At 36.2% G+C, this 26,139-nt stretch overlaps 1 protein-coding gene across 3 annotated transcripts in view; it reads right to left on the reverse strand.

Moving 5' to 3' along the window:
* EPHA3 (EPH receptor A3) overlaps window positions 1–26,139 on the reverse strand; it is a 323,744-nt gene that overhangs the window by 276,245 nt on the left and 21,360 nt on the right. For all 3 annotated transcript variants that reach the window (XM_037526637.2, XM_054700691.1, XM_054700690.1), the window contains exon 5: window positions 8,883–8,947. In XM_037526637.2, the coding sequence (XP_037382534.2) occupies window positions 8,883–8,947 (65 nt within the window). The remainder of the gene's footprint in view (window positions 1–8,882; window positions 8,948–26,139) is intronic.

Below are 26,139 nucleotides of genomic sequence, written 5' to 3' on the forward strand. Positions count from 1 at the left end.
CCCTTATCATTGTTTTCCTTTATGACTTCTGTCAGTTTTTTAATCACGGCAATTTTAGATTCTCTTTCTGGAAGGCTCAGAAGTTCTTCTAAGTTACTGTCGTTGCAATCTGGGGGCTGGTTTTCTTTTTGTGGTGTGCTTTTTCTCTGGAGAGTTGCTAGGTTGCGTGTGGTTCTTCTCCTCCCTACTGTCTGTTTTCTAATTTGCCGTATGCGTTGGGACACTGTGTTGTTGGGACTGGCCGGCATCTTGGGTGGGCTTCTCTGCTCCCCTCTGGTTCCTCCAGGAGTCATCTGTCAGTTTCAAGCAGTCTTTACTGGAGAAAGGTCCCTGTTCTAAAATGCCGATGTGGGGACACACTCCCCTGTGCGCCTGGTCTGCCCCGGCGGTGGGTTCCTGCTCCCCCTCTGGGCTTGGACTGCAGGCCAGAGGGGGTCTGGCATGGGCGAACTTCCCCCGCTCACCTCTGGCTCCTGAGGAAGCCTTCTGCAGGTAGTCTTTACTGAAGAAATGTCCCTATTCTATAATGGTGATGTGGGACACACTCCCTGCGCGTCCGGTCTCAGGCACACTCTTCTGCGCGCTTGGTCTGCCCCGGCTGTGGGTGCTCGCTCTCCCTGTGGGCTCAGACTACTTGTTCGGAAGGGGCCCGGCGTGGGCTAACTCCCCAGCTGGCCACTAGCTCCTTCAGGAGCCTGTGCTGGCTTCAAGTCGCTAGGTGGCGCCAGAGATCTCTCCTAGAGCCCTTGGGGAGCTAATTTTCCACCCCGTGGGACAGGGAGCAGAGCGGGGATGGTAGGGTACACCTCAACGGCTTTGGGGTGCTGTGTCTGCCTTGTGCCCCACCGTCGTGGGGAACCCACGCCCCTAATTTCGTGCCCCGGGTCTCAGTTCCAAAGCCCTCAGTTCCAGGACGCGGGCTGTAGCCCAGATCAGTGGCGCGGGAATGGCGCCTTTTGAATCCCGCTCCTGTGCCTGGGCACCTGGTTCCTGCTCACTCAGGGAGGTCCTCCCTGCAAGCCTAGGTCGCAGGCGCGGGGACCTGGGCAGCTGCGATCCAATCTGGATCCGCGATTGCTTTTCAACCGCACTGCTTTTCAGCGCGATCCGCGCCGCTTTCCGCGCAATCCTGACCTCGATCCGCGCCTGTTTTTCCAGCGCGCCGCTTTCCGCGCAGGCTTACAGGGCGGCCGGGGCTGTGTGCTGGTGCTGGTCTCCTCCTGGGCGGGGTCTCTCTTCAATGGCGCCCGGAGCTCACCTCCTTGGGGGATCCTGCAGGGTTCTCCACAGCTCCCGTTCACGGGGTGTGGTGGCTGCAATAGTTCCTTTCCACTCACAGTCCCGCTTGCTGCGTCCTTTGTTCTTGTGGGTCGTTTTAGTTTGTTGTTTTCCTCCTCTCTGCGGGTCGGAGAGTGCTGCCTCTGTGGGCGGGGGAGGGGAGCAGGGTTCCGCGCTTCCCTCCCTTCTGGTCCTCTTTTATGGCCACTTTCTTCTTCGGGCAGTTTGCTGGAGTCACCCGTTTATCTTCCGTGTCCCGGTTCTCACTGGGACCTGCCGCTTTTCCTCCCTATTAACTTTTTATTAATGGGAGATCTTACTCGCAGCGTCTCCTCGCCGCCATGTTGCTCCGCCCCACTTCCCATGCTATTGGTTTTAATGGTGTCTCTTTGATCATGAGCAGGTGATGCCAGATGAATGAATATCTTTTTAATTCATAAATAGTGAAGATAACACATGCAGCACAAACTAAACTCCAAGATTACATGAGAGAAATTTGATGATTCTGAAATACTTCTTACAAACGGCTAAGAATAGATTTCCCGAGTTGTTGATAAAATACTTCTTTTTCTTCTTATTTATTAATTGTAAAATTCTAAATTTACAAACACCCTTAACAATATCACTCATGAATCATGCACAGTGGTATGTTAATTACAAGGCTGGAAGGGAATACAGCACTATATCAAGCAGCGAGTAAATACCTTTGTAAGTACTTCTAGCCTCACATAACAGATAATGATTTTCTAGAACAGTGACTCTCAAACTTGAGCAGCATCAAAATCACATGGAGAGGGCCTCCCCAGTGGCACAGCGGTTGAGCGCTGGGCTGCGAAGCTGCCCGCAGCCTCTGCAGCACCGGTTAGATCCCCAGCAGCCCGGCAAGGGTCCCACATTGCACGCAGACCTCTCCTGCTGCGCCCATTGCTCCCCTCAGCAGTGTACTTCGGTCCTTCTGCCTGTTCTGGTCCCTGCTCTGGCTCTGGTGAATTCTCTCACCCTCCCGTGCTTCTGTCTATACTCAGTGCTTGTATAAATAAATAAATAAATCTTAAAAAAAAAATCACGTGGAGAACATGTAATAAAGCAGATTTCTGAGCCTCACCAAAGATTTCTAATATAGTAAGTCTTGTATAAGATCCAGGGTTTTGCATTTTTAACAACTAATGTTTACAAATTTAAGAAGGACTTCAATATATTAGTTTAAAATATGTATGTGTATAATTATTTTAAAATATATTTTATATGTTACATAAATTATTACAACATACATATATGTGTGTGTTTATTTATATATATCTATATAGATACATATATCTACATAGATACTGTATCTATATATATGTATATATATAGATACTGCATTGTTAACAGAATAAATAAAGTAAAATAAAGTTAAGCTGCTAAAAAAATCTAGTACCTTACCCCCCTTGATGTTTTTCTTCTTATATCTCACAGAAAGGGGATAAGTGATTTTAGCAACTCCCAAGAAATCTCAGATACTATGTTGATGAAAGTAATTCTTCCGGGATAAAGTGGGCACCATTAGCAGGAGAGAAAGGTGATGCTGATCAATGGGCTCTTAAGTTGCAGAAATGTTTAAGGTGGTTTGTAATGCAATATTATAACCTTTCAATGCTCTCAGGTCTGATGGTTTTCATTTGGAATTTGTGACTTGTTTTAAAAAATGTTTCACACCATATTTTTTTCAGGCTAAATTTAATTTCGTTTTAAAAATCTTTCAAAAGAAATCAACCACCAGAGAGTACTAAACCTAACAGTCAACATCTTTAATTCATAAGATTTGTTTTGAAAATAAGGGAGAAAAATAAATGAGTTAAATTTTGGAACAAATTTTTATTTTTATAAATCCCCACCAAAAATTTTAACATGTGCTTATTGGAATGAATAAAATGAAATTTCTTTCCACTGAGTATATCTATTGCTTTTACATCCTATAGTCATATAAAAACTTGGAAGATAAATGTCATATATACATTTCAATTTTTACAAATTAAATGTAGCTAGAATAAAGCCTATCTTTATTGATTAATATTACTTATCCACATTTCCCTTCTTTTACAACAATGTTCTTTGTTTTAAGGAAAGGAGGGAAAAAACTAAATCAGACATCCTTCTTTGAAAGGTCAGCACAACAGGTAAAAGTGACACATTTGTAATGTGTGGTATTATTCATTATAGGCAGAAAATTTCAAATGACCAAGAATCACATATCAGATGTGATGTCAAAAATTTGATTTTCCAGGATTGACTACTTAGCATACGAAGTAGAATTTGGACTATGATTCATAAAGGCCGACTCCCAAGTGGTTATAGATGAACCCAGTTGTCAAAATAGTCTTCCTGAAATAAATTATACACCCAACTATCATATTTTGACCCTTTCAATTCAAACTGTAGTTTAAAATCACATGCAAACTTTAATCTGTGCAGATGCATGAAGTAACAATCATGTGACATCAAGAACAATGTTTTGGCCTCTTAACTAAGAAGAGATATTTGCTGGCACAATGACAAAATCATCAATTTTCCACATCCCAAATTCAACTCCATAATATTAAGCACAGACTGTGATTTAAGGAAATATATCAATGAATTGAGCGAAATATTTTAGATTAGAATGAGAAAACCTCAAAACTTAACCAAAAATAAGAAAGCATATCTGTGATTCTTTCACATACAGCATCATAAATAGATTTAAAAATATCCATAGATAAATACATAGGTTTTTCTTAAATCTAATGTCCTCTAAGATATCATGACATAAAAAAAGTGAAGACAAATGTTAATGGCAGTTATTGGTGTCATCAGATCATCCAGTAATAAATAATAAAACCAGAATTCAAACACACATATCCTGATTCTAAATGATGTGCTTAATTCATTTTATTAGTCTACCTATTATGTTTGTCATCATAAAAGAAAATGCTGGAAAAGCGAATAACAACTGTGCATTGCCATTGCTTTCACTTACAAATTGGGATGATTGATGATGTTCTCTCAGGATACCTTAATTTGAAGGTATAAGAAATATGAAGAGTAACCTCAGGAAGGAAGATGTATTATTCCCTGTAAATCAGTGCCTCTGACATGTCAGGGTACTGGCTTAGCTTCTCTAATGCATACTGGGCTCAGTCTTTCTGGTCAAGAGTTAAGTGCAGCTGCTCCAGACATGTACAGGGGGATTTGGGGCAAACCCAGATGCACAAAACATGGGGCCTCTCTCCACCTCTTTTTATCAGAAGGAAACCTTTCCTGCACGTCAATGAAATTCTGCTTCAGTCTTATTGTCCTTACTTACTTTTATCTATACAAACACTGGCAAATGACTGTCAATATCATGATTAGCTCTCAGATAAATCAATATTCACCCTCTGAGTGACAAAGGGATCATTTTCCAGGAACACACTAGAGATTGAAAACCTGAACAATTTTGGTGTTTGTTCAGCCAGGACAAACCAGGGAACAGATACAAACCAAGGACAAACCAGGGAACAGATACAAAGGCAGCCAACCTGGCTTCTATTTGCCAAAAGAGGGCTTTTCTTGTTCAATGAAATAATCCCCACCAATGGAGAAGCAAATATGTAAGAAAGCTTTAGGGGGAAAAATCATAAGAGATGAAAATGAAGGAATGTAGAAAGTAAAATAATTCCACAATTGCTCGAGACTTCTTTTGATCACCCATAAAATATATGAATCACTCATTAAATGTGCTTTTTTCTGCATCTCCCTATCCTCTTCTCATCCTTTTCTCCTCAATTTTCATTAACTCGTCAACTCATGTGTCCTTTGCACTACTTAATCAACACACAGATACTATTCCAAGTGAAAACTGTATCACTACCTCCCTCTCATCCAACTTCATAATAACAGCACTTAGAGGAAGAAAATTTATTTAGTAGATTAATATTATCAATCAATCAGTTTAAGTACATAGTCATGTGTAAACAAAATAGTTTTTCTAGATTGCAATCTAACTACAGGCTTTTATACATGTCCTTTGTCCTCTAATCAAAGAAAATAATCATTAGGTTATATAACAAAATTTCTTAACATAATTAAACCAAGAATTCAAATATAGTTTATAGAATCCATAGTTTATAGGGCAAGAGAAAGTAATTTCTTGTGTCTACTTTGCTAATATGAACAGATTTAGTGCCAGAAAAATGTCCATATTAAATAAAATCCTTACATTGAAAAATGAATTTCTATTTATAATTCTTCTGCAATTTCAGCTTATATATTTGAATATTATTTTCATGACCTTCATTTACAGAAAATCAAAGTTTCATTAAATTTCCTCCCAGATAATTTTTTTTTGAGAATTTGTTCCATGCATAATAATTTAATACCAAATTTTCCTACCAGGTTTCTTCTAAGACTTGAAGTGCCATTTAAAACTAGAAGCACCATTATTCATTTCCTTAGTAAGGTTTTCTCAATCTGGGTACTGTTATTATGTACCAGATCATTCTGCATTGTAGGCAACCTCCTTGCTATTTGTAAGTTGTTTAGCAACACCCCTGACCTTCCTATTAGAGCTTCACCTCCCCAGTTAGGGAAACAATGATATCTCCAAACATTGTCAAATAAGCCCACAAGGAAAAAATTGAAATGATCTCTCTCTTTACCCACTCATCACAGTAAGCCCATTAACCCAAATCAAGTGCCATTTTTCCCTGCCATTTGCAACAACATGGATAATCTTGCGGACATTACACTAAATGAAATAAGCTAAACAGGAAAAGAAAAATACTGTATGGTATCACTTATAAGTGGAATTTAAAAATAAATTGAACCCATAGAAACAGAGCAGAACCCATAGAAACAGAGCAGAAAACTGGGTGTCAGCAGGTGGAGGAAATCAGGACAGTTGGCAAAATAACACAGACTTTCAGCTATAGGATAAATAAGGTCTGAAAATCTAATGTATAACATGGTAACTATAGTTGATAACACTATATAATTAAAATTTGCTAAGAGTAGAATGTAAAGATACGTACACACACACACACACACACAACACAGGATTTTCACTGATTGATTATGGATTCACATTACTAAGCTTCTCCCAAAACTTTATATTCATAATTTCATTAACCTAGGAATAGATACCCTACTATTTATTAAGGTTATTAGTTTAAGCTAATAAATTCAAAGTTGTTTCCAGCTGTTACATTTATTATGGAGAATTTGTAACAAATAAGTAACATTTCTTCTATTTCCTTTAAAAAAATAAAATTAATCTATCCTTGTCATGTTGAAAATGGAGTGATTAAGAAATAAAAATAATTTAGTCTAAAGACAATTATAGAAGTGAGAATGTTAAAATCCAAAACCTAAATTACTATGCAGTGCTTTTACTTAAGAATGTCATCGTTTCTCAAAAAAAAAATAAAGAACATGGACTAATATTTCCTAATTAATGACACTTAATCATTCATGGTCATTAGAGTTAACATAATGAGAAATTTTTCAGGAAAAAAATATACTACAAATTGCCACAGTACAATAATTCACATATTTGATTTTTCTTTATCCTGTTTTTTTTTTTTTTTTTTTTTTTAAGCTTTGGGGCCTTGAGCTGGTATAAATAGCATGACCTGTTGAGGAGATTTGTTTTTTTTCCTCCCGGCAAGTTTTTAATATAAACTCAGAGAGCTCAGCCAGCTGTTTTAGGCTATTTAATGTATCAGAAAGAAGAAAGTCACAGCTGCAAGAAGATCCACCAGGAAAGCAATGAGAAGGAGGCACAAACAATGTGATGGCTTTTGAGGCCAGAGGGAGCCAAAATTGTTCACTGAGAAAATTAAGAGTCCAAGCGAAAATTCAGGAGAAAATGAGCAAGAGATGGGAAAGGTGGAGGAGGTGAGTTACCCTGAGATGTATATCTTTAAAACCACACTGAAATGCTAATTCTGATTCAGAAATTCTGGGCTGAAACCTAAGGACATGCTTTTCTAAGACCCTTTAGCTATCTATCCACAGTGCCAGAGGTGTAGCGCACCTGGAGCCCAAGTTATCTCTGGAAATACAAGTGCCAACTTTGTCTCACTATAAAATCTGTAACATTGACAAGGTAAATGAAGACAATTCTCCAAATTCTCAATATACAGAAATGGGTTTTCTTTATACCTTCTTTATAAGAAAATATAAGGTAGACTGTTGCTTTGATACGCACATCAATTTATTATTGTTTTTTTAAAAATACATACATAAGTATGTATTATAAAATGTCACTGTGGTTTTTGTTTTCATAAATCCTTATGCAGCAAGTTTTGATGGCCTATTATTTGCTAGAATAATTTAAAAATCTCAAATTTCTAGATCAATATTTAAGTTAGGTTTAAATTTTTGAATAATTGGCTTTGAAAGAGTTTTCCAGCTTAACCCTGAATTTTGATTCACTATTTATGACAACCAGGATGTTCTTTTATCCTAATTATTTGATTCTTTTTACACCTTTGGGAATACCGAATCCTGGCTTACTTCATACTCTTCCCTCCAAAGCAACTAACTAAGGCCTGATTATGTGATGGGTTTTGGCCTTCTGTCAATGTCAAGGTGTACCAGGAAGAGAAGCAGATGCAAAGATGACAGATAGATGAAGTATCCATGATGTAAAACATCCCTTGGCAAAAAGGAAGCTGGAAGTACCTTAAAAATCAGTGTGCCTATACACAAAAATTTGAAGATTGAACCACAAAGCTAAGTGGAAATAATTATAACCTCTTTGAAAAAGGACTAGTGGAGAAAGAAAAGAAATACCTAAATTTTTTCATATAACAATTATTTCAAAGTACCATTTTGCATATTCCACAAGTTATATTTGGAAACAAAAAAGATACATTTGGGCATTTATTACACAATTTTGTAGGAACAACAAATTTCAAAAGTATGACCCTTTTTTTTCCGAAAAAAAGTAAAGATTTTTTTTTTTACCCAAAAGGCTCATCATAAGCATTTGTGTCACCAAAAAAAAAAAAAAAAAAAAACATGTGCCTGAATGATCTAGCTTGATAAATTACTAAAAGTACCTTAAAAATTTACAATTTAAAAGCAGCCAGTTTTTGTCTAAATAAAATTCCACAGTTTTAAAGTGATCTAGAAAAGCTGCAGATATTTTAAACAACGTCATTAAGGAGGAGACACAGGCTTATACTGTTGACAAATATATCCTATCCTATTGAAAATAGTCACTGTGGTTTTTAAGGTTATAAATCGCCAAAACAGTTTCTACATTACTTAAGCAATTTGGAATGTCTTCTTAATTCACCTATTCTGATCACATCATAAAAAATGTTAGATGATCATACTTAATCATCTGCATGATGCCGTTAATAATTAAACTAATTAGTTTGTTCAAGCATTTGATAAATTCAGAAGGAAAAGTCTTCAAATTTCTCACTAGTTCCACTAGACACTAACATTAGGCTGTATTTCTCCATGTCCTGAATATAGTGGTAAGCATAACTTGTCAAAAGAAGTGCAAAAATTTGCTTTGGAGGATATACCAATAACTTCTGCTCCATAAAAGAGGCAATGGACAGAATCTTGTTTCAATAGTTTTCTGAACTCACCCCATGTGATGGATAAGAGATCCAGCCCAGCTCCCCTTGAATTGTTTTTGAGTCCAGTAGGTTGACTAAAAGAAAACACAAGTATACCAACAGAGTTAAGAGAAAGGCATTCTATTTGGCTCTGTCAAGTTAATCTTGACTGTTGTTGTTGACATAATAATAGCAACATGTTCAAAATACATGACAGATGATTTTCACTAGAAGTGAATAATGAAGATAAGAAGAGAATTATAAAACAAAAGCAACCATAGAGAAAGTTAAGGGATCAAAAGTTTCATTGACTTTTGTTAAACTCTTTGCTTACAAAGATAGGTTAATGTTCTCAACATATTGATAATAATTTTTGATGGAATAATTATAGATTTAAAGAGGAAACAATAAAATAGAAATGGGAAACATTATGCTAACATTGCATTAATTTGATAAATGTATATGTCATTTCATTATGAATTCATTTCTCAAATATGCTTCCATAATGAATCAATATTCCTGTTTGTGCATATCTGATATGACATCTTATGTTGTCTCTGGTCAAATACCCAACATAATTATTTTCTAATGCATGTTTTTTTTTTTTTGCTTTTTTTTTTTTTAATAATAAATTTTATTTTTATATTCCCCATACAATTGCAGCCCCCCCATTCTGACCCCAATCCCTCCCCTCCCACCCCCGCCCCCCTAAAAGTGTCTCTGGTTCGTAGTTTTTTGTTGATTTTGCTTTTCACTTTCTTATAGTTATTCGTTTTCCTGGTCCCTTATTTAAGTTTTCTAGATTCCTGCTATGAGTGAGACCATCCGGTATTTTTCTTTTTCTTTTTGGCTTATTTTGCTGAGCATGATCCCTTCCAGTGCCATCCATGTTGCTGCAAATTGCATGTGTTTATCTTTTTTGAATGCTGAGTAATATTCCATGGTAGATATGTACCACATCTTCTTGATCCAGTCATCTATTTTTGGGCATTTGGGTTGTTTCCAAAGCTTAGCTATTGTAAACAGTGCTGCTATAAACATAGGGGTGCAGGTGTTCTTTGGAATTGATGTTTCTGTGTCCTTTGGGTAAATACCTAGGAGTGGAATTGCTGGATCATATGGAAGCTCTATGTTTAGTAGGTCCAGAAATCTCCACACAGCTCTCCACAGTGGTTGGACCAGTTTGCACTCCCACCAACAGTGCAGAAGAGTTCCTTTTTCTCCACAACCTCGCCAACATTTGTTGTTGCTAGTTTTTTTAATATGTGCCATTCTCACTGGTGTAAGATGGTATCTCATGGTAGTTTTGATTTGCATTTCCCTGATGACAAGTGATGTTGAACATTTTTTCATATGCCTGTTGGCCATTTGCATTTCCTCTTCAGAGAAGTTTCTTTTTAGCTCTTCTGCCCATTTTTTGACTGGATTCTTTTCTTTGTTGTTGTTAAGTCTCATCAGCTCTTTGCAGATTTTTGTCTAATGCATGTTTTTAAAAACTGTATAAATTGCCTACTTGTGTGTAACAAAATGTTTGGCTACTAATTTGATGAGAAATCAAAGCAATGGTATATTTTATGATACTGCCTATGCTAGCATTACATATGTAAGAAGTTTCAGTACCCAATGGCTTCCATGCTTCTACTCAGTACTTTATGCTGATTATTTTAAAGTCTGGTGAATAAGAAAATGTATCATGAAATGGAGTTGCATTTGTAATACATTATTAAATGAGAAAGGCAAATAATCTATTTCAACAGAGTATTAACTTTTATTGAATTAGAAATTAAAATATAGGGGGCTTCCCTGGTTGCACAAGGGGTTAAGACACAACCTATGAAGCTATCAGCAGCCACTGCAGCACGAGTTCAATCTCCAGCCAGGGAAGAGAACCACCTGGCACAGCAGTCCTCTCCTGACACCCGCTGCTCCCCTCAGCAGTGTATTTCAGTATATCTGCCTGTTCTATTCCCCACTCTGTCTCTGGTGTATCCTCTCACCCTCCACACCTCTGGCCTGTACCCCAGTTCTTGTATGCAAAAATTAACAAATCTTAAAAAAAAGAAATTAAAATGTAAAACATTTTTTAAGTTTAATTAAAACAAAAAGCTCACTTTGTTTTTTGATATGTTAAACAATGGAAACTTTGGTTTTACCATGCCCTTCTCTAAAATGGAAAATAATTCCACAGTAAGCTAAAGTTTACATTAAATACGTGTGTATTATTAACATAAACTAAGCAGCTGAATCAATAAATACAAAAAGAGAACATAATCATCCTTAAGACAATGTTAATTATGCGTACTACTCAACATTTCCATGTGTTCTCAAAAAGGTGTTTTCTGATACAAGACAAAAGAACATATTTTCTTTTACCATCCCAATTAGCTTCAGACCAAAGAAATATTTACCTTATAAAATGTTAACAAAAATATATAATACACATAATAAATACTTGAATTCTAAATTTTCAAGCACTGTATAAAAAAGATCTATTGAAGTAACATTGCATTATAACATTATATAAGTTTAAAGGGAGCTGTTTGGTTAGCTGGTCTGTAATAAATACATTAGGTGAGTATAAAAAAGTTTCCTGACCATAACTTAAAAAAGATGAAACTCTCGAAGTTAGATTCTCTAAGTTTACTAGTGAAAGAAAAACATACAATTAACCTTTTGCACTCTAGTTCATAATGATTAAAGATTGTTTCTATAATAAATTAATCCTGAAAAGTCATCACATTTAGATAGATATAAATAGAATTAGAAAATATTTGGATATCCCATAATCGCTGTATGGCTTACATGGTGTAATTTCCATATTGTATTTTCCAGGATATTCAGTTACGAAATTAACAGGATACTTAATTATATTGAAGTTATCTTTTGAAATGTTTAAAAAAAAAACCCTACCAATTAATTAATGTAACAGATAATACTTCAGATTAATCAATGCTAGAAAATTTTTGGAAATAGGAGGATACATCTTCATCTTTAAAGTATGTTATTAGGGTCTCCCTGATGGTGCAAGGGGTTAAGACACAGCACTATGAGGCTATCCGCAGCCACTGCAGCATGAGTTCAATCCCCAGCCAGGGAGGTGACCCAAATGGTGCAGCAGACCTCTCCTGTCTCACCTGCTGCTCCCCTCAGCAGTGTATTTCAATACATCTGCCTGATCTGCTTCCCACTCTCTCTGGTGAATCCTCTCACCCACCACATCTCTGTCCTGTACCCCAGCTTTTGTATGCATAAATAAATAAATCTTTAAAAATAATAATAAAGTATGTTGTCAACTTTCATTCTGATAAAGACATATCCAGTACAATCACTTGGTTCTATCACAGTCATCAGTTGATTTCTCAGAATTTTACAAAGGTTTTGCATAGAATTTACAATGCCAGAATCATAAATCATTATATCATATTTGTAATGCCTCTAGATGTTTAAATGATTCAATGTATTTTTATGTATAATAATTGAATATGTACTAAATGATGAATATGTCACCCCATACGTTAAGATTAATGGCCGATTTAATTTCAATATAGTAATCAAAGGGAAAAAAGTGTGTGAGGCAAAAGAAATATGAATATTGTTTCCATTTAGTAAATTATTCACTGGAATGTTGCTTGTTAACTCAAAAATTAAAAGCTTTAAGTTTTCTCAGATGGTAATTATGAGGAAGAAAGTACTGAATTAACCACATCAGCATTTGGTTTCTCCTCAAAAGAGGACAGCTAAACTAAAAGGAACAATATGACACTGTCAATTAAAATAAGAAAAACAGATAATTGAATGTATTACATTTACTCACAAATTGAATTTTTAGTGCATTCCATTTAGCATGAATGAGTAAACCATAATTACCAGCATTACTCACAATTCTGATTCTGTTGTCTTTTATCTCACAATGTTGTTGTGATGATCAAATAATACAAATGTATTTAAAGCCACTATGAGTTTATAAAATCCTATACACATTAATTGTTCTTATAAAATTAATGCATTAACCAAAGACAGGTATGTTTTGACTTTTGAAATGTATTTTGATTTTTAAATATATGGCCTGCTAGAAAAGAATACATCATCAAAACACTTTTTAAAAGCTTTTACTTTGCACTTAAAGATGTCTTTTGTTTGTAGCAAAATAAATATAACACAATCTAAGAACTCTAAACACTTTAAAGAGATTGCTAAACTGGGTCTTCCCAGGATGTAAACCTCAAGTCTTCAGCAATCTGCTGTATAGCAATCTGAGTGTAGCAAAATTGAGATAAGAAGGAGAAAGCTAATGGAATTTGAACAAGCCAGTTGTGAGCGATTCCTCTGGATATTTAGGTTAAACCTTGCCTTGTAATACAATGTTCTAAACCTATAGGCAAGGTTACCACTGTTTTTGTCTCCTCCCAAAAGGTAAATTAGATAGATAGTTGATAGATAGATAGATAGATAGATAGATAGATAGATAGATAGATAGATGATAGATAAGTAGATCAGTTGGTTGGTCAGTTGGTTGATAGACAAACAGATATAGATAGATGATATTGTATATCAATGTCTCCTCAGTAAAATTAATACAACTTAAAAACACCTGTGGAGTCTGATCATTTCCTTTTAAGTGATGCCACTATCCAAATGCAAGAGCAGATAGAATAAGCAGATTGAATTGTAATATACAAATATTGTAATATTGCAGTTTGAGTTTAATCAGCAATTTGCAACTTGGAATATTTATTTTGAATATTGAAAAACTGAGCTCAGAATTGTGAATTTTAGTTAAAAAAGCCTCAGGAAACTATTTTTAAGGGTAAGTGAGACTATATGGATAATTTACTTCCTTAATGACTGTCTCTGGCCAGGTAATTTACCAAAGATATAAATTATCCCTTACAGATTTCATATTCCAATAGTGGGATAGCAAATATTTTCTATTTGCAACAGGCAATATGTCATTTCATTAATTTCAGAATATTTGCTCTTCAAAGAGATACATTGCTTGTATTAACTTTTAAAATTAAAGTGACTTAAAAAGACATTTATGGCCTCCCCGGTGGAGCAGCGGTTGAGCGCTGGGTTGCGGGGCTGCCCGCAGCCTCTGTGGCGCAGGTTCTATCCCCGGCTGCTCCCAGGCCACCAGAGGAGGGTCCCACATGGTGCGCAGACCTCTCCTGCCTCCCGCTGCTCCCCTCAGCAGTGTATTTCTGTCCCTCTGCCTGTACTGCTCCCCACTCTGGCTCTGGTGAATTCTCTCACCCTCCCGCGCTTCTGACTATACCTGGTGCTTGTATAAATAAATAAATAAATCTTAAAAAAAAAAAGATCTCCTTTAAAAATAAAAAGACATTTAAACTCTATGACTACTTGAAATGACTATAAATGGAGTTTCTAGGTAAAACTGTGTTTGGAAATCACAAAAATCTAGATGGACATGGTTATGAATTTCTTTTACATGTTCTATTCTATGTTGTCATATTACTTTTTAAAAAGTGAATGAATAGGTGAAGGGGTTTATTTTCAAAAACAGTAAGGAAATCTCTACTTAGTCTCTTTGAGTTGGCATTGAGATAGGCACTAAAGTGAGATTTTTCTGATAAAAAGAAAGTGTAGTGCCTGGTGGGAATTAGAAGGTATATACTGGAATAAAGGGGTGAGAAGGAGGTCAAGAGTAAATTGACTCCAGGGGCCTCCCCGGTGGCGCAGCGGTTGAGCGCTGGGTTGCAAAGCTGCCCGCATCCTCCGCAGCGCCAGTTCGATCCCCGGCTGTTCCCCGGCCACCGGAGGAGGGTCCCGCATGGCGCGCAGACCTCTCCTGCCGCCCGCTGCTACCCTCAGCAGTGCGCTTCGGTCCCTCTGCCTGCTCTGCTCCCCGCTCTGGCTCTGGTGAATTCTCTCACCCTCCCGTGCTTCTGACTGTACCCAGTGCTTGTCTAAATAAATAAATAAATCTTAAAAAAAAAAAAAGAGTAAATTGACTCCAAATTATAAGTACTTTTGACAGGTAGGAAACCTTGGTGTCATTTCTGCCCCTGATATTTACTAACTTTTTTCTCACAGAACTGGGCTGTGGATTTTTGATGCCCAAGAATCGTATCCTCTTTCTTCCTATCTCCCCTCAAATATGTGTTTCTTTGCACATTTGCATTGACAACATCATGAATAATTGTTTGTACCAAGGTTGTACACCACATTCATTCCTTACCATTAAGAATGCACTAAGATTTTTGAACACATTCAGTCATTAAATTAAGATTTTTAGTGATGAACAAAACTTGCTCATAGAACCTAACAATTGCCCTGAGCAATTTTAAAATAATGAAAATATTTTAAGGATGAAAAAAATATGATCCTAGTTAGTAAGGACATTTGTAAAACTTTAGATATAAACTTCTGGAGTTTTATATACTATTAAAATGCCAAAATTTTTTCAAGATTATTTCAAAATTCTGATTCACTTTAGAATGACTAACTGATTTAGAATGACTTGATTATTTAGAATGACTAAGAGTTAAACTAATATTCTGATCTTGTATATTAAATTCTACAAATGTACAGACAGTACCAAAATAATTTTTAAAACTGAATGTCACAACTTCTTACTGAAGTGGAATCTTTTTGATTATATAGTAACACACAAATATATTTTGTGGTAATTTTATAGTTGCATTTTAGGGAACCCCCCCCCCGTGACACAAGTGTTAAAGTCTGCTATCAAGCTATCCCCAGCCACTGTTGCATGAATTTGATCCCCCACCAGGAGCTAATCCACATGGCGCAACAGACCTCTCCTGTCTTGCCCACTGCTCCCCTCAGCAGTATATTTCTGTGGCTCTGCCTTTTCTGCTCCTCCCTCTGTCTCTGGTGAATCCTCTCGCCCCCTGCAATTCTGGCCTACATCCCAGTTCTTGTATGCATAAATAAAATAAATCTTTAAAAAAAAATTATAGTTGTATTTTATGAAAACACCAAGTTATAAAAAGTATCAGATAATCATTTCAAGGTGAACAGTAGTGATTAATGGCTACAGAATTTCAGACCTCTATAAAAATAGATGTTTGCTTGTAAAACCTCCAGTTATAAGGTGACTTTATAGCCAATTGCAAATAGCTATGAAACTATTACCAAAAAAGCAAACTGATCCTTGATTACATCTTGCTTTTACTAAAGAATAGTGACACTTCTTTTATTGTTCCCACCATCACTCTAAATTTTCCCAAATTTCTTGTCCACTACTTATAATCCTTTTTTTCATCATTATTTGTTATGATTAAAAGGCTAACTTTGCTCTAGGCTACAGATAGCAGCAGGGTCCTTTATTCTGTTTATAGATTATATTGAAATGGCACAAATACAAGAAAATGATAGAAGAAACACGTTATTTCTTCTCATGTTGTAATTCTCTGTAATTCTCTGCACTCAGGTCAACCATAATATGGAATCAAAAAACAAACACACATTTTCTTACAGGAGTCCACCAAAGCTCAACGATTCATTTATACTGTGTATATCAAGGTATGCCATTGAGAAGAAATTTAGAGAAGTCAAAGTTTTATTGATGTACTTAAGTATTTCCACAAATCTTTTATTTACTCTGGTTACATATTCTTAGTTTAAGAGCGTCTATGGACTTCCTAGTCATATTTATTCCTACCTAGACATAATTAAAATATTTTTCAATAGATCTAGTTAAATTTGTATCTCACAGACTGAAAATTATAAAACCTCTTTTAAGTATATATGTGAAGGGCCTCCCCTGGTGGCACAGGCGGCTGAGCACAGGGCTGTGAAGCTGTCCACAGGCTCTGTACCACTGGTTCGATCCCCGGCCGCCGGTGAGGGTCCCACATGGCACAATAGACCTCTGCTGTCGCACCCACTTGTCCCCTCAGCAGTGTGTTTCATCAGTCTGCCTGTCCTGTTCCCTGCTCTGTCTCTGGTGAATCCTCTCACCCTTCCATGCATCTGGCCTGTACCCCGGTTCTTGTATAAATAAATAAATAAATAAAATCTTTTAAAAAAATAAGAATATATGTGAAAAAAAGAATATATGTGAAGTCATCTAAAATCTATTAATTCTTTGCATAAACATTGCTGTAGACTCTGGAAAATCTTATACTCACTTTGTGCATAGAAATATAAACTTAAGATCACTTATCAAATGGCCAGTTAAAATCATTAAGCAAAAATTAAAGAGAAAAATTTTGTAGTGCTAGGCATTTTTGTGAATAACCTCTTTTGTCACATGGTATCACAATGGCTAATTTATATGCTATATGAGAAGATTTCTGAACAAAGTGGTATACTCCCAACTCATTTTTCCTTGTGACCTTTTCCTCCTGGACAATAACTTCGGGTTGACTTCTCTATAGGTCTTAATTATAGAAGAAACTCTAAGTAGGTGTTCTTATCTCAATCTTTGCCAATAACAGGGTGCATTTCTTGGAATCAAAATGCATAATCTCACAGGTATCTGTGCTTTTTATGACTTGAATGGTTAAAAAATAACAGAAACACAGACCAAAATTCTACTTGAAACAGACATTTCAGTAAATGTAAACTTAAGCTGTTTTTAAAAGGTTAAAGTTTTCTTTTGCATTTTATTCAGAGAAATTAAGTCTTTCTGATACCAACACTACTTTGGAGAAAATGGCTTCCAAAATATCACTAGTGAACAAAATTCTTGTAAGAAAATCATCCTTTCACATAACTGAGGGGGAATGTTCTGTTGTCAGTGAAGTTTTGCTGCACTTAACAACCACAGCTTGAATAACAGTCCCTAGAATAGCAGGTCTCTTTATTTCTGTGCTTTGTTAACCAAGATTATGAATCATTTAGACAAGTGAAATGTGTTTCTCAAAATATAAAAGCTACCAAAAGTTGAACATTAGTGATGATGTAAACAGTGTCCTTTCCAACACATTTTTTGGTCTTTTGAAGTCTTTTAGAAATAACAGAACAACTTCTTTATTTCCAATTTGGAAATATTTTTTGACAGATTAAAAGGTGAAAATTGCAAATATATTATTGAGTTGTGATATATGCTTACTAAGGCAAATAGGTGCTCAAAAGTTAGCATTGTACATTTTGCCTTCACACCATAAACTCACGCTGTCTTGGCATATTTTTTATCACATCATATCATAAAATCTTGATTATTAATGTATAAGTACTAAACCAAAGCTATATGACAACTTTTGTCACAGAGTTTGATGACTGTCAACAGGGAATAGAATAAACAGATTGTCCCCAAAAACATCTCTAATATAATGTTTCTTTTACAAATAAAGCTATTCCTGGATATAAGGATTCAATATTTTAGCATAGATCATTATAAACATATAGTAAAGAAATGAAATTTTTTAAAAGCATAAAATTTATTTAAAAATATAATCTAGGCACTTTTATGTCACAAAACATATTTTTATTTCAAAAGAAGGCCCTTGCAAAATAACTACATTGGTTTATTTTCTTAAAAATTAAAATAAAGAGATGACTTTCATTTCATTTTATTCTGGAGAACAATATGTCTAGTCTTTTTTATATATCAGGACTGATGTCTGCAGACACACACACATATAAAAACACTCTTCAAAGTATAATCTGTGTTTTTATAAATGTCCACAAAGGATTAAATAATGTGCTACATGCTTATCAGTTTAATCAGAACTCTAACCCTGTTCCTTCAACCTGAGAAGCATTATACCAATGGAAAGTATCTAATAGAAAACTTTTAACTTATTACTGGAAAAGAAGGTAGAATTAGAAAAATTTCATCTTGGGTTTTATTTGTTTTTTTTGTTTTTTTTTTTTTAAAGATTTATTTATTTATTTATTTATAGAAGCATTGGGTACAGTCAGAAGTGTGGGAGGGTGAGAGAATTCACCAGAGCCAGAGCGGGGAGCAGAACAGGCAGAAGGACCAAAGTACACTGCTGAAAGGAACAGCAGTCGGCAGGAGAGGTCTGCGAGCCATGTGGGATCCTCGCAGGTGGCCGGGGATCGAACTGGCGCTGCAGAGGCTGCAGGAAGCTTCGCAGCCCAGCGCTCAACCACTGCACCACCAGGGGAGGCCCTTGGATTTTATTTGTAAAGGAGACAACACCTACTTAACTTTCCATCTTGTGATGGTTCTTTCTGCTATTCAGTCACATGTGCTTCCATTATACTCACAAATACAAATGTGTGCGTGCATGTACTCATATACAATTTATAGATGTTAGATATATGCTTATTAAAATAGATATTTCTGAATATACAGTTCTTTCAAAAGTGCTTTATAATTACATATATAGTTAGTTATGCATTCATTCGAAATATTTTTAAAGTTTCCTAGAAATATACAGTGAAAAAAAATCTGAGTTATAATCATCCCCACCACATGAAATTAGGAAAGTCATTTAACTTCCTCCCTTTGTTTTTTTATTAACTCATTATTATGATTATTTACCTTTTTTTTTTTTTTTTAATCTTCCCTACATCCAAGGGGCTCCGTTTTGGGATGCTAACTGCACATTTCTCTGAAGATCCATTTCATGCTTTTTGTAACTTACATATCTATATTGAAGTATTTTTTTCTAATGAAAGTATACAGTTGTGGTCCTCTGTCCCATTTAAATTGTCTTCAGTGGCAGAGTGCACCACTGACAATAACACTGGTTTCCAAAATCTAGTGTGCAACTACTCCTCAAGTGTGCGCTCTTTGCTAAGTAAAAAATACAAAGGTTTTTTCAGATTCATTTTAATGGTTTAAGCAGTTAAATTTAGGGTTCTAAAATTTTAATTACTGGGTTAAGGTAGTGAATCTTCTACAAACCTGGACAAACACAGATTATGCACTGTTTCCAAAGGATTACATCTGGGAAAGGAAGTATAAAGAGATGTTACTAATTTTAATTTTTCCTTCTCTAATTCTATGTAGATTTTTAAAAGACATTCAAACATTTGGGAAGATTTTGGAGCACTCTTAAAAGCAAATGTAAGAATAAAAATTCCTTATTTAATGACAAATATTTAAGGAAAGCAGTTGTACCTCAAAATATAGAGAAACCATCATTGTAAGGACAGATTAACTTGTTCAGTTAGATGACTGCAAATCTTTCTTTAAAAATAAGGACTATCAAAACATTATAATTTCAGATCTGAAATGTCAAAAACAGTATAAAAAGTCTGAGTTTATCTTTTCTGAGTTATGTAATGTAAATGAGTATTAGCTTATCTATGAGAAAGCAGATAGCTAAAATAAACCAAGAGAAAAATACTGTTTCCCTTTTTCACCTCTTTAAAGACATTTTCAATACTTTGCAATAGTTAACTTCAATCAACTTGAAGGTGGTTACATACCTAATTTAATTTCTAATTCTAGTTTCTGTGATGATGCCAGTTTTGCATAGTCTCATTCTGTTAAAATGTTCCATAAATAGCTTTGGTATTTGAAAGGAAAAAAAGTACAATTTGGACTTCACTCTGTGTACCTTCTTTGAATATTACATATTACCAGGAGTTCACTTGGGGAGAATTAACTGTTTATTTTTCATCACTGATTTGTAATTCAGAAACACAGAATGTTGTACTACCTAGATTGCAAAAGGTATAAATTCATCCATAAAATTTTACCCACAGTGTGATGACAATAGCTCTGTTTTGTAAGGGGACAATACTGTTGGCACCACACATGCTGACACAGAGACACACAGGCACATATGCACACACAATAGTGTTCTGCTTGCCCAGAGGATTATTAAGATAAGCCACATGGAAGCCATTGCAAATCAGCTTCCCAGCCTAACTTCTCCTCAGTGTGAAGACTGCTATTATATGCAATAAAAAAATTCCTAAAACCTATAGATTTTATTAATTGCTAAATTGGGTTTGAAAATCAGGGAAAAAATTGTTACCTACCAACAAGTTGTTCTGTTCCCTGTAGTAACCTTAACGTGGTTACAGGATGTCTAAATTTCATATTGATTGGAAATCAATCAGCTTTATCACTGGCAAAATTAAAATTTGATTCTTATATTTTTATCAAGGGAATTGGGGAGTGGAAATGAGGAGTTACTCTTTACTCTTTACTGTTGAGTTTATTCATCTATCTTTCTTAAGAATTATTTGGAAGATAATAAATTAACCTCTCCTTAGTGAACAATTAGAAAATTCAAGATGAAAATATGTTTATGTTAAGCATATTTTATCAGCAATGAAATTAAACCAGGTTTCTGTTTTTGTTTCAGTCCTTCTTGAGAACCTGTTGTGAAATAAGTTAAGATTTTAAATTTGTCCATTTTAAAACAAGAAGCAATTCAAGTTTACTTATAGTAAAGTTAAAGTTTACTTTTTTCTGATTTGAGAAAGTTACACAAACCCAGATATTAATTTAAAAAAAATAAATTGTAGGGAAAGCAAGGGGGTAAAAAGTTTGTTGCTAATCCTTTACTTTTTGCTCATGGAAAATGTTCCAACAGCCTGAGTGGTTGAATAATTAATTGGAAACATGAAAGATAACACATTAGAAAACTTTTCTTTTTTGCATATTGCAGTGAAGAAAGCAAGATCCTAAAAGCAGCTTTCTGATTTGAAAGCCTGATGTCATCAATATGCTATTTTTGTTCTTTGCCAGGTTAACAGAATTTATTGCAGCAATTAATGCAAAACATATGTGCTGAAATACCCACATGAAAAATATAATTGCCCCCAATTTAATTTGCTACCTTTCAAAACCCTATTTTAGCTACCTTCTCTCAATGGCTCCACTGAAATACAGTACAAGTGTTTTTGTGAAAAAGAAGATAAATTTTATAACTTTTCTCATCTTAAGTAATTAAGAAATTATCTTTTAAATGCGGAAAATTTTCCACAAGGACCAGTCTTTTTTAGACCATTTTCTGTTTTTCCCTACTACTGACCTCTATGACAATTCCAGTAGTTAATGCACACTTCATTTTTATGATATGAAACACTACATTATCATTTTCAGATTATATTGAAATTGCCTCACAATTTCTCTGAATGGAATTATTGCCCAAACTTTCTTTCCAGGACATGGAAAGGAATGTTTGAGTGTCAGAAAAGAAATAGAGGTAAGAAAGTGTGAGGAAAAGCTTTTCTCCTATTCCTCTGTCCATATCAAATTTTCTTCAAATTATTTTCTTAATGGGTCCCCCAAAGATGCAAATAATCATAACCAAAAAAGTGCAAACATTTCAGTTTCAAAGTACTCTTTGAAAAACTTTTTTTAAAGTACTTTGAAGTAAAATTTATCACTTCAAATACTCTAAGTTACTTTCTCCCTGGCTCCCCCCAAATTATTCTTACGCAGTCAAAATACACTTTTTCCTGAACAGAAGATTGCCTCTTTAATTCACAAGCATCTGTGTACCAGAAAAGCAACAAGAACAAAAGAAGTTAAAATTAAAGACAGAGACCTGGATCAGTCACTACTTTGTTAAAATTACTTTTCTCAGTTTCCTTGTTTGTAACAATATCATCCTATCTATTTTAGGACTACTTTAATGATAAATGAAGTCCAGTGAGTGAGTGATAATGTTGTTAGAAATATTCCCAACCAGCAGGACTATGTGCAATTAGCTCAAAGGTGGACATGGCTCAGGCTACACTTATTTCGGAAACCCTGCATTTAAAGTTCTAGCTTTTATAAAGGAGACACTGAAGTTAGGACACAACCACAGAAACTTATGCATCTACCATAAACTAACCTATGTCGGTAACACCGCTGCAAGAAACACCTCTCACCCTTTTCACATTTACTCCCAAAATCAGAAGAAGGAAAAACCCTGATTTAATAAAAATGCTGCCAATCTCACATGGAACTGTAGGAGACAACAATGTTCAATCGTGCACAGGGAAGACGGTTATGGAACATTCCCCTTAGCTTTCAAAAGAGGTTCAACAGGAGACGTTTAACAGGTAGTATTAATAGGTGACTTTTTTAAAAATGAAAGCACACACTCACACAAGATTTAGTTTTACTGTAGTGATCAAAGGACTGTGGAAGGGGACACAATTGAAAGATCAAGCAACAGCAAAGAGGTCGAATCAAACAGTAGCCCCAAGGCAACTGGACTTCTGAGTTCTCCAGCTTTTCCCAACCCAGCTGGCCAAGTACCCAACGCTGGAGTTTTGCGAACCCTGCAGAACTCAATCCCCTTTTCCATCAGTCAGCTGACTAGCCGGTGAACACGGGTGGAAAGGAACCCCGCCACCGCCTGACACCACGCTGAAAAGGCTGGCTGATGGCGATAAGAAAAGTGGGGCGCAAGGTCCATCTCGGGTCAAAATCTGCTGCCAAAGTCCGGACGCGCCTGGCCGGCCGCGCCGCACGCGCGCTCAGGCGGGACCTCCCCCCAGATTTGCAGAGTCCAGGTGGCGGGCGGGCGGGACGCGCGACTACCGGCGCCAGCAGCGCGGCGGCAGCAGGCAGAGGGCGCACGTTTGCCTCTCCCCGCCCGCGTCTCCTCCCAACGCCGCTTTCCGCGGAACTTGGCTCCGCGGCGATCCGCTCGCTCCAGCCTCCGCCCAGGCTGAGCGCCCGGCACCGGCCGCCAGGTCGAAGCCGCAGCAAGCAGCCCGCGCTGGGAGTGTGCCCACCGCCCACCCCGTCCCCACCCGGGTGGCCAGGGCCAGCTCGCCGCGCTTGGGCAGCCAATTTTGGCCGCTACCCTGAACCCATCGCCCCCACCCCGGAGCCCTGGGACTGGGGCGCGCGCACCCAGAGTTGGGTTTTTCTTTGTTTTTATCCGATGCGGAGTGAAAAGTACTGAACTGTTGAGAGATCCTATTTTCCCTCTGCCCCACTGAGTCTGGTGCGGGTGGCGGAGAATAGTTTGCGGTTAAGACGCCCTAGTGGTGGGTGTGGTGGCAGCGAGGAGCGCCTGCTCATTACTCCTGCCACATTACCATCCCTACCCCTGAAGTCCTGCTTCTTGGTAAAATGTCTCCTGGCATGCCCTGCAAATGTAATCAATATTGCGTCTTTCAAATGTGGGAGGTGTGACTGGTAAAGAGGCGCGCACATCCCCTCCTGCAGACACCCCAGTCCGACGCTGAGATTCCCAACAGTTTGTACAGTGCTGCCACTTGTTTTTCCCCCCGCCTTCCCCGCCTATTATTCTGACTTCACCATGTTGGTTTAGATTATGTGGATTTTCACCCTTTGCTTTGACTGGAACAGCAGGACATGGTTTAGAGAATGAAGGGAGGAGGGGGTTCCACACTCAGGGCTCCCAGTTTAATAATATCACTTCTAGTTGAAGGCTTTATTAGCTGAACTGGTTTTGATTCCATCCACCCTCCACATGCATTCCCCCAAGCATCTAGGAGGGTGGGGGAGTGTTGGGGGTGGGGTGGCATGTGTTACACTCTTAAAAAACTTCCCTTGATAAAATATTTTCTTCTGGGGAAAAATCAAAAGTGTGTAAATTTGAGAAACAGTTGCCCCCCTCACCCCAGTTTCAAATGTGCAGGACTTTAATAAAAAATTGATTAGCCAGATGTTTTAAGTGATTTTTTAAGCCAAAGATTTATATGTGAATATTAATTTTAGAATCTTTGCACTTCTCTACCACTCCATCTTTCTAATCAACTTTAAATTTCACTTGTAAAGACCTTTTTTTTTTTCCTTTGTTATCAGCCACCCTTTTTTTAATTTCAAAGCTCATAGGAGCAAACTAAAACTTGCTGACTTGGCTTTTCCAGGGAAAATCTTTCTGCCAGATTTCAAGAACTACCTGATTATAGGCAGCTGGTAATAGACCCAAAAAGTGAAATTAAGGGGTGCACAAGTACCCGCACTCTAAATCCCATGAGTGTCTTCCTAGATCAATTTGTGGTTTGGAATTCTTTACAGTTTGTAAATGTCACAACATTACCTTTATTTCTAAAGTTGTTATAGAAGAATTAAGGTTTTCAATTTTTGGAGAATTATATTTCTAACCCTGGTTTTCAGTACACCTGGATGAAGAATATCATGAACATTTCACACCACCAGTCAACCCTTTATTTGAAAAATCTGTGGAAAGCTACTTGCACACTTGGTAAAAGTCCTGCTTTGACCCTCCTGGGTGATAAAATCCAGATCTCTGAAAACAGAACCAAAATGGGAACACCTGCATCTGTTTTTCTCAATCTTTTATCAGACAGGAATTAAAAGAATAAGTTTTATCAAATGTTTTAAAAGAAAAATGTGTATATTAAAAATAAACAAAATCAAAGAACTTGAGAGAAATGATTTGTAAAACTTAGTGTTCTTCCAAAAAATACATATTTCCCCTTATATTCAGTGTTTATGCCAAACAAAATCATTGGAAAATGACTAAAATCAAAGGTAACCCACATCACAGATTTTTTAGTAAGTAAATGTCTGTAAGAACTTATCGAGTTTTGATGATTTGTGGAAAGTTTTATTAATATTTTCTTGAAGATTTTATGACTTGGAAAATGTAACTCTCAAGAACAGTTCTTGCTGTTTCCATTTGCATTGAAGTTAGTAAATCAAATATACTGTGGAAATATGTTTTGCCTTTAAAAATCCTTTGCATATGTAACTGATTATTTGATATTTAAAAATTGCATATATTTTATTTCAGAAAAATTCCAAGTTTCCAAAATCGATTTTATCATTCAGGGATATTTATAAAGTAAGTACTGTGAGAAACTACTAAAAGTGAGGGAGTCCTAAAGAACACACCAAAATTTGAATATTAAAATGTAGATAACATATAAACAAGATAAACAATCTTACTAAATCCATTCTTCAACTTTCTTAAGAGTCAAGGTCAAACTACTAACTTGTTTACACAAGCAAACCATAATAATATTCAAGCAATAAAAAACTTCACATGAAATTTTCTAAACTCACTACACAATTTAAAAAAATTCCTTTAAGTCCTGATTGTGTATAACATTTTGCTAAAATTTTTATATTAGTTTTAAGTGGTTTTCATTATAACTCCAAGTTTCTAGTATTTCATGGAAAAGATAACTTTATATATAACACAACCAGGATCTTACACGTGGCAGTGGTGTTTTATTATATGTAGTTTCCCATTTATAGTTCCAGTTGCTTTTGAGTTATATATATATCCAATAGACTTTGTCTTAAAATAGAGCAAAAAATGAATCAACTATGGAACCAATATTTAAAAAGTATATCTAGAAAACTTAAATAAGGGACCAGGAAAATGAATATAAGAAAGTGAAAATCAAAATCAACAAAAAACTATGAACCAGAGACACTTTTTGGGGGGTGGGGGGCGGGAGGGGAAGGATTGGGGTCAGA

This window comes from Talpa occidentalis, unplaced genomic scaffold, assembly GCF_014898055.3.
Source record: "Talpa occidentalis isolate TD23 unplaced genomic scaffold, MPIMG_talOcc4v2.1 talOcc4.4, whole genome shotgun sequence".
NCBI lineage: Eukaryota > Metazoa > Chordata > Mammalia > Eulipotyphla > Talpidae > Talpa > Talpa occidentalis.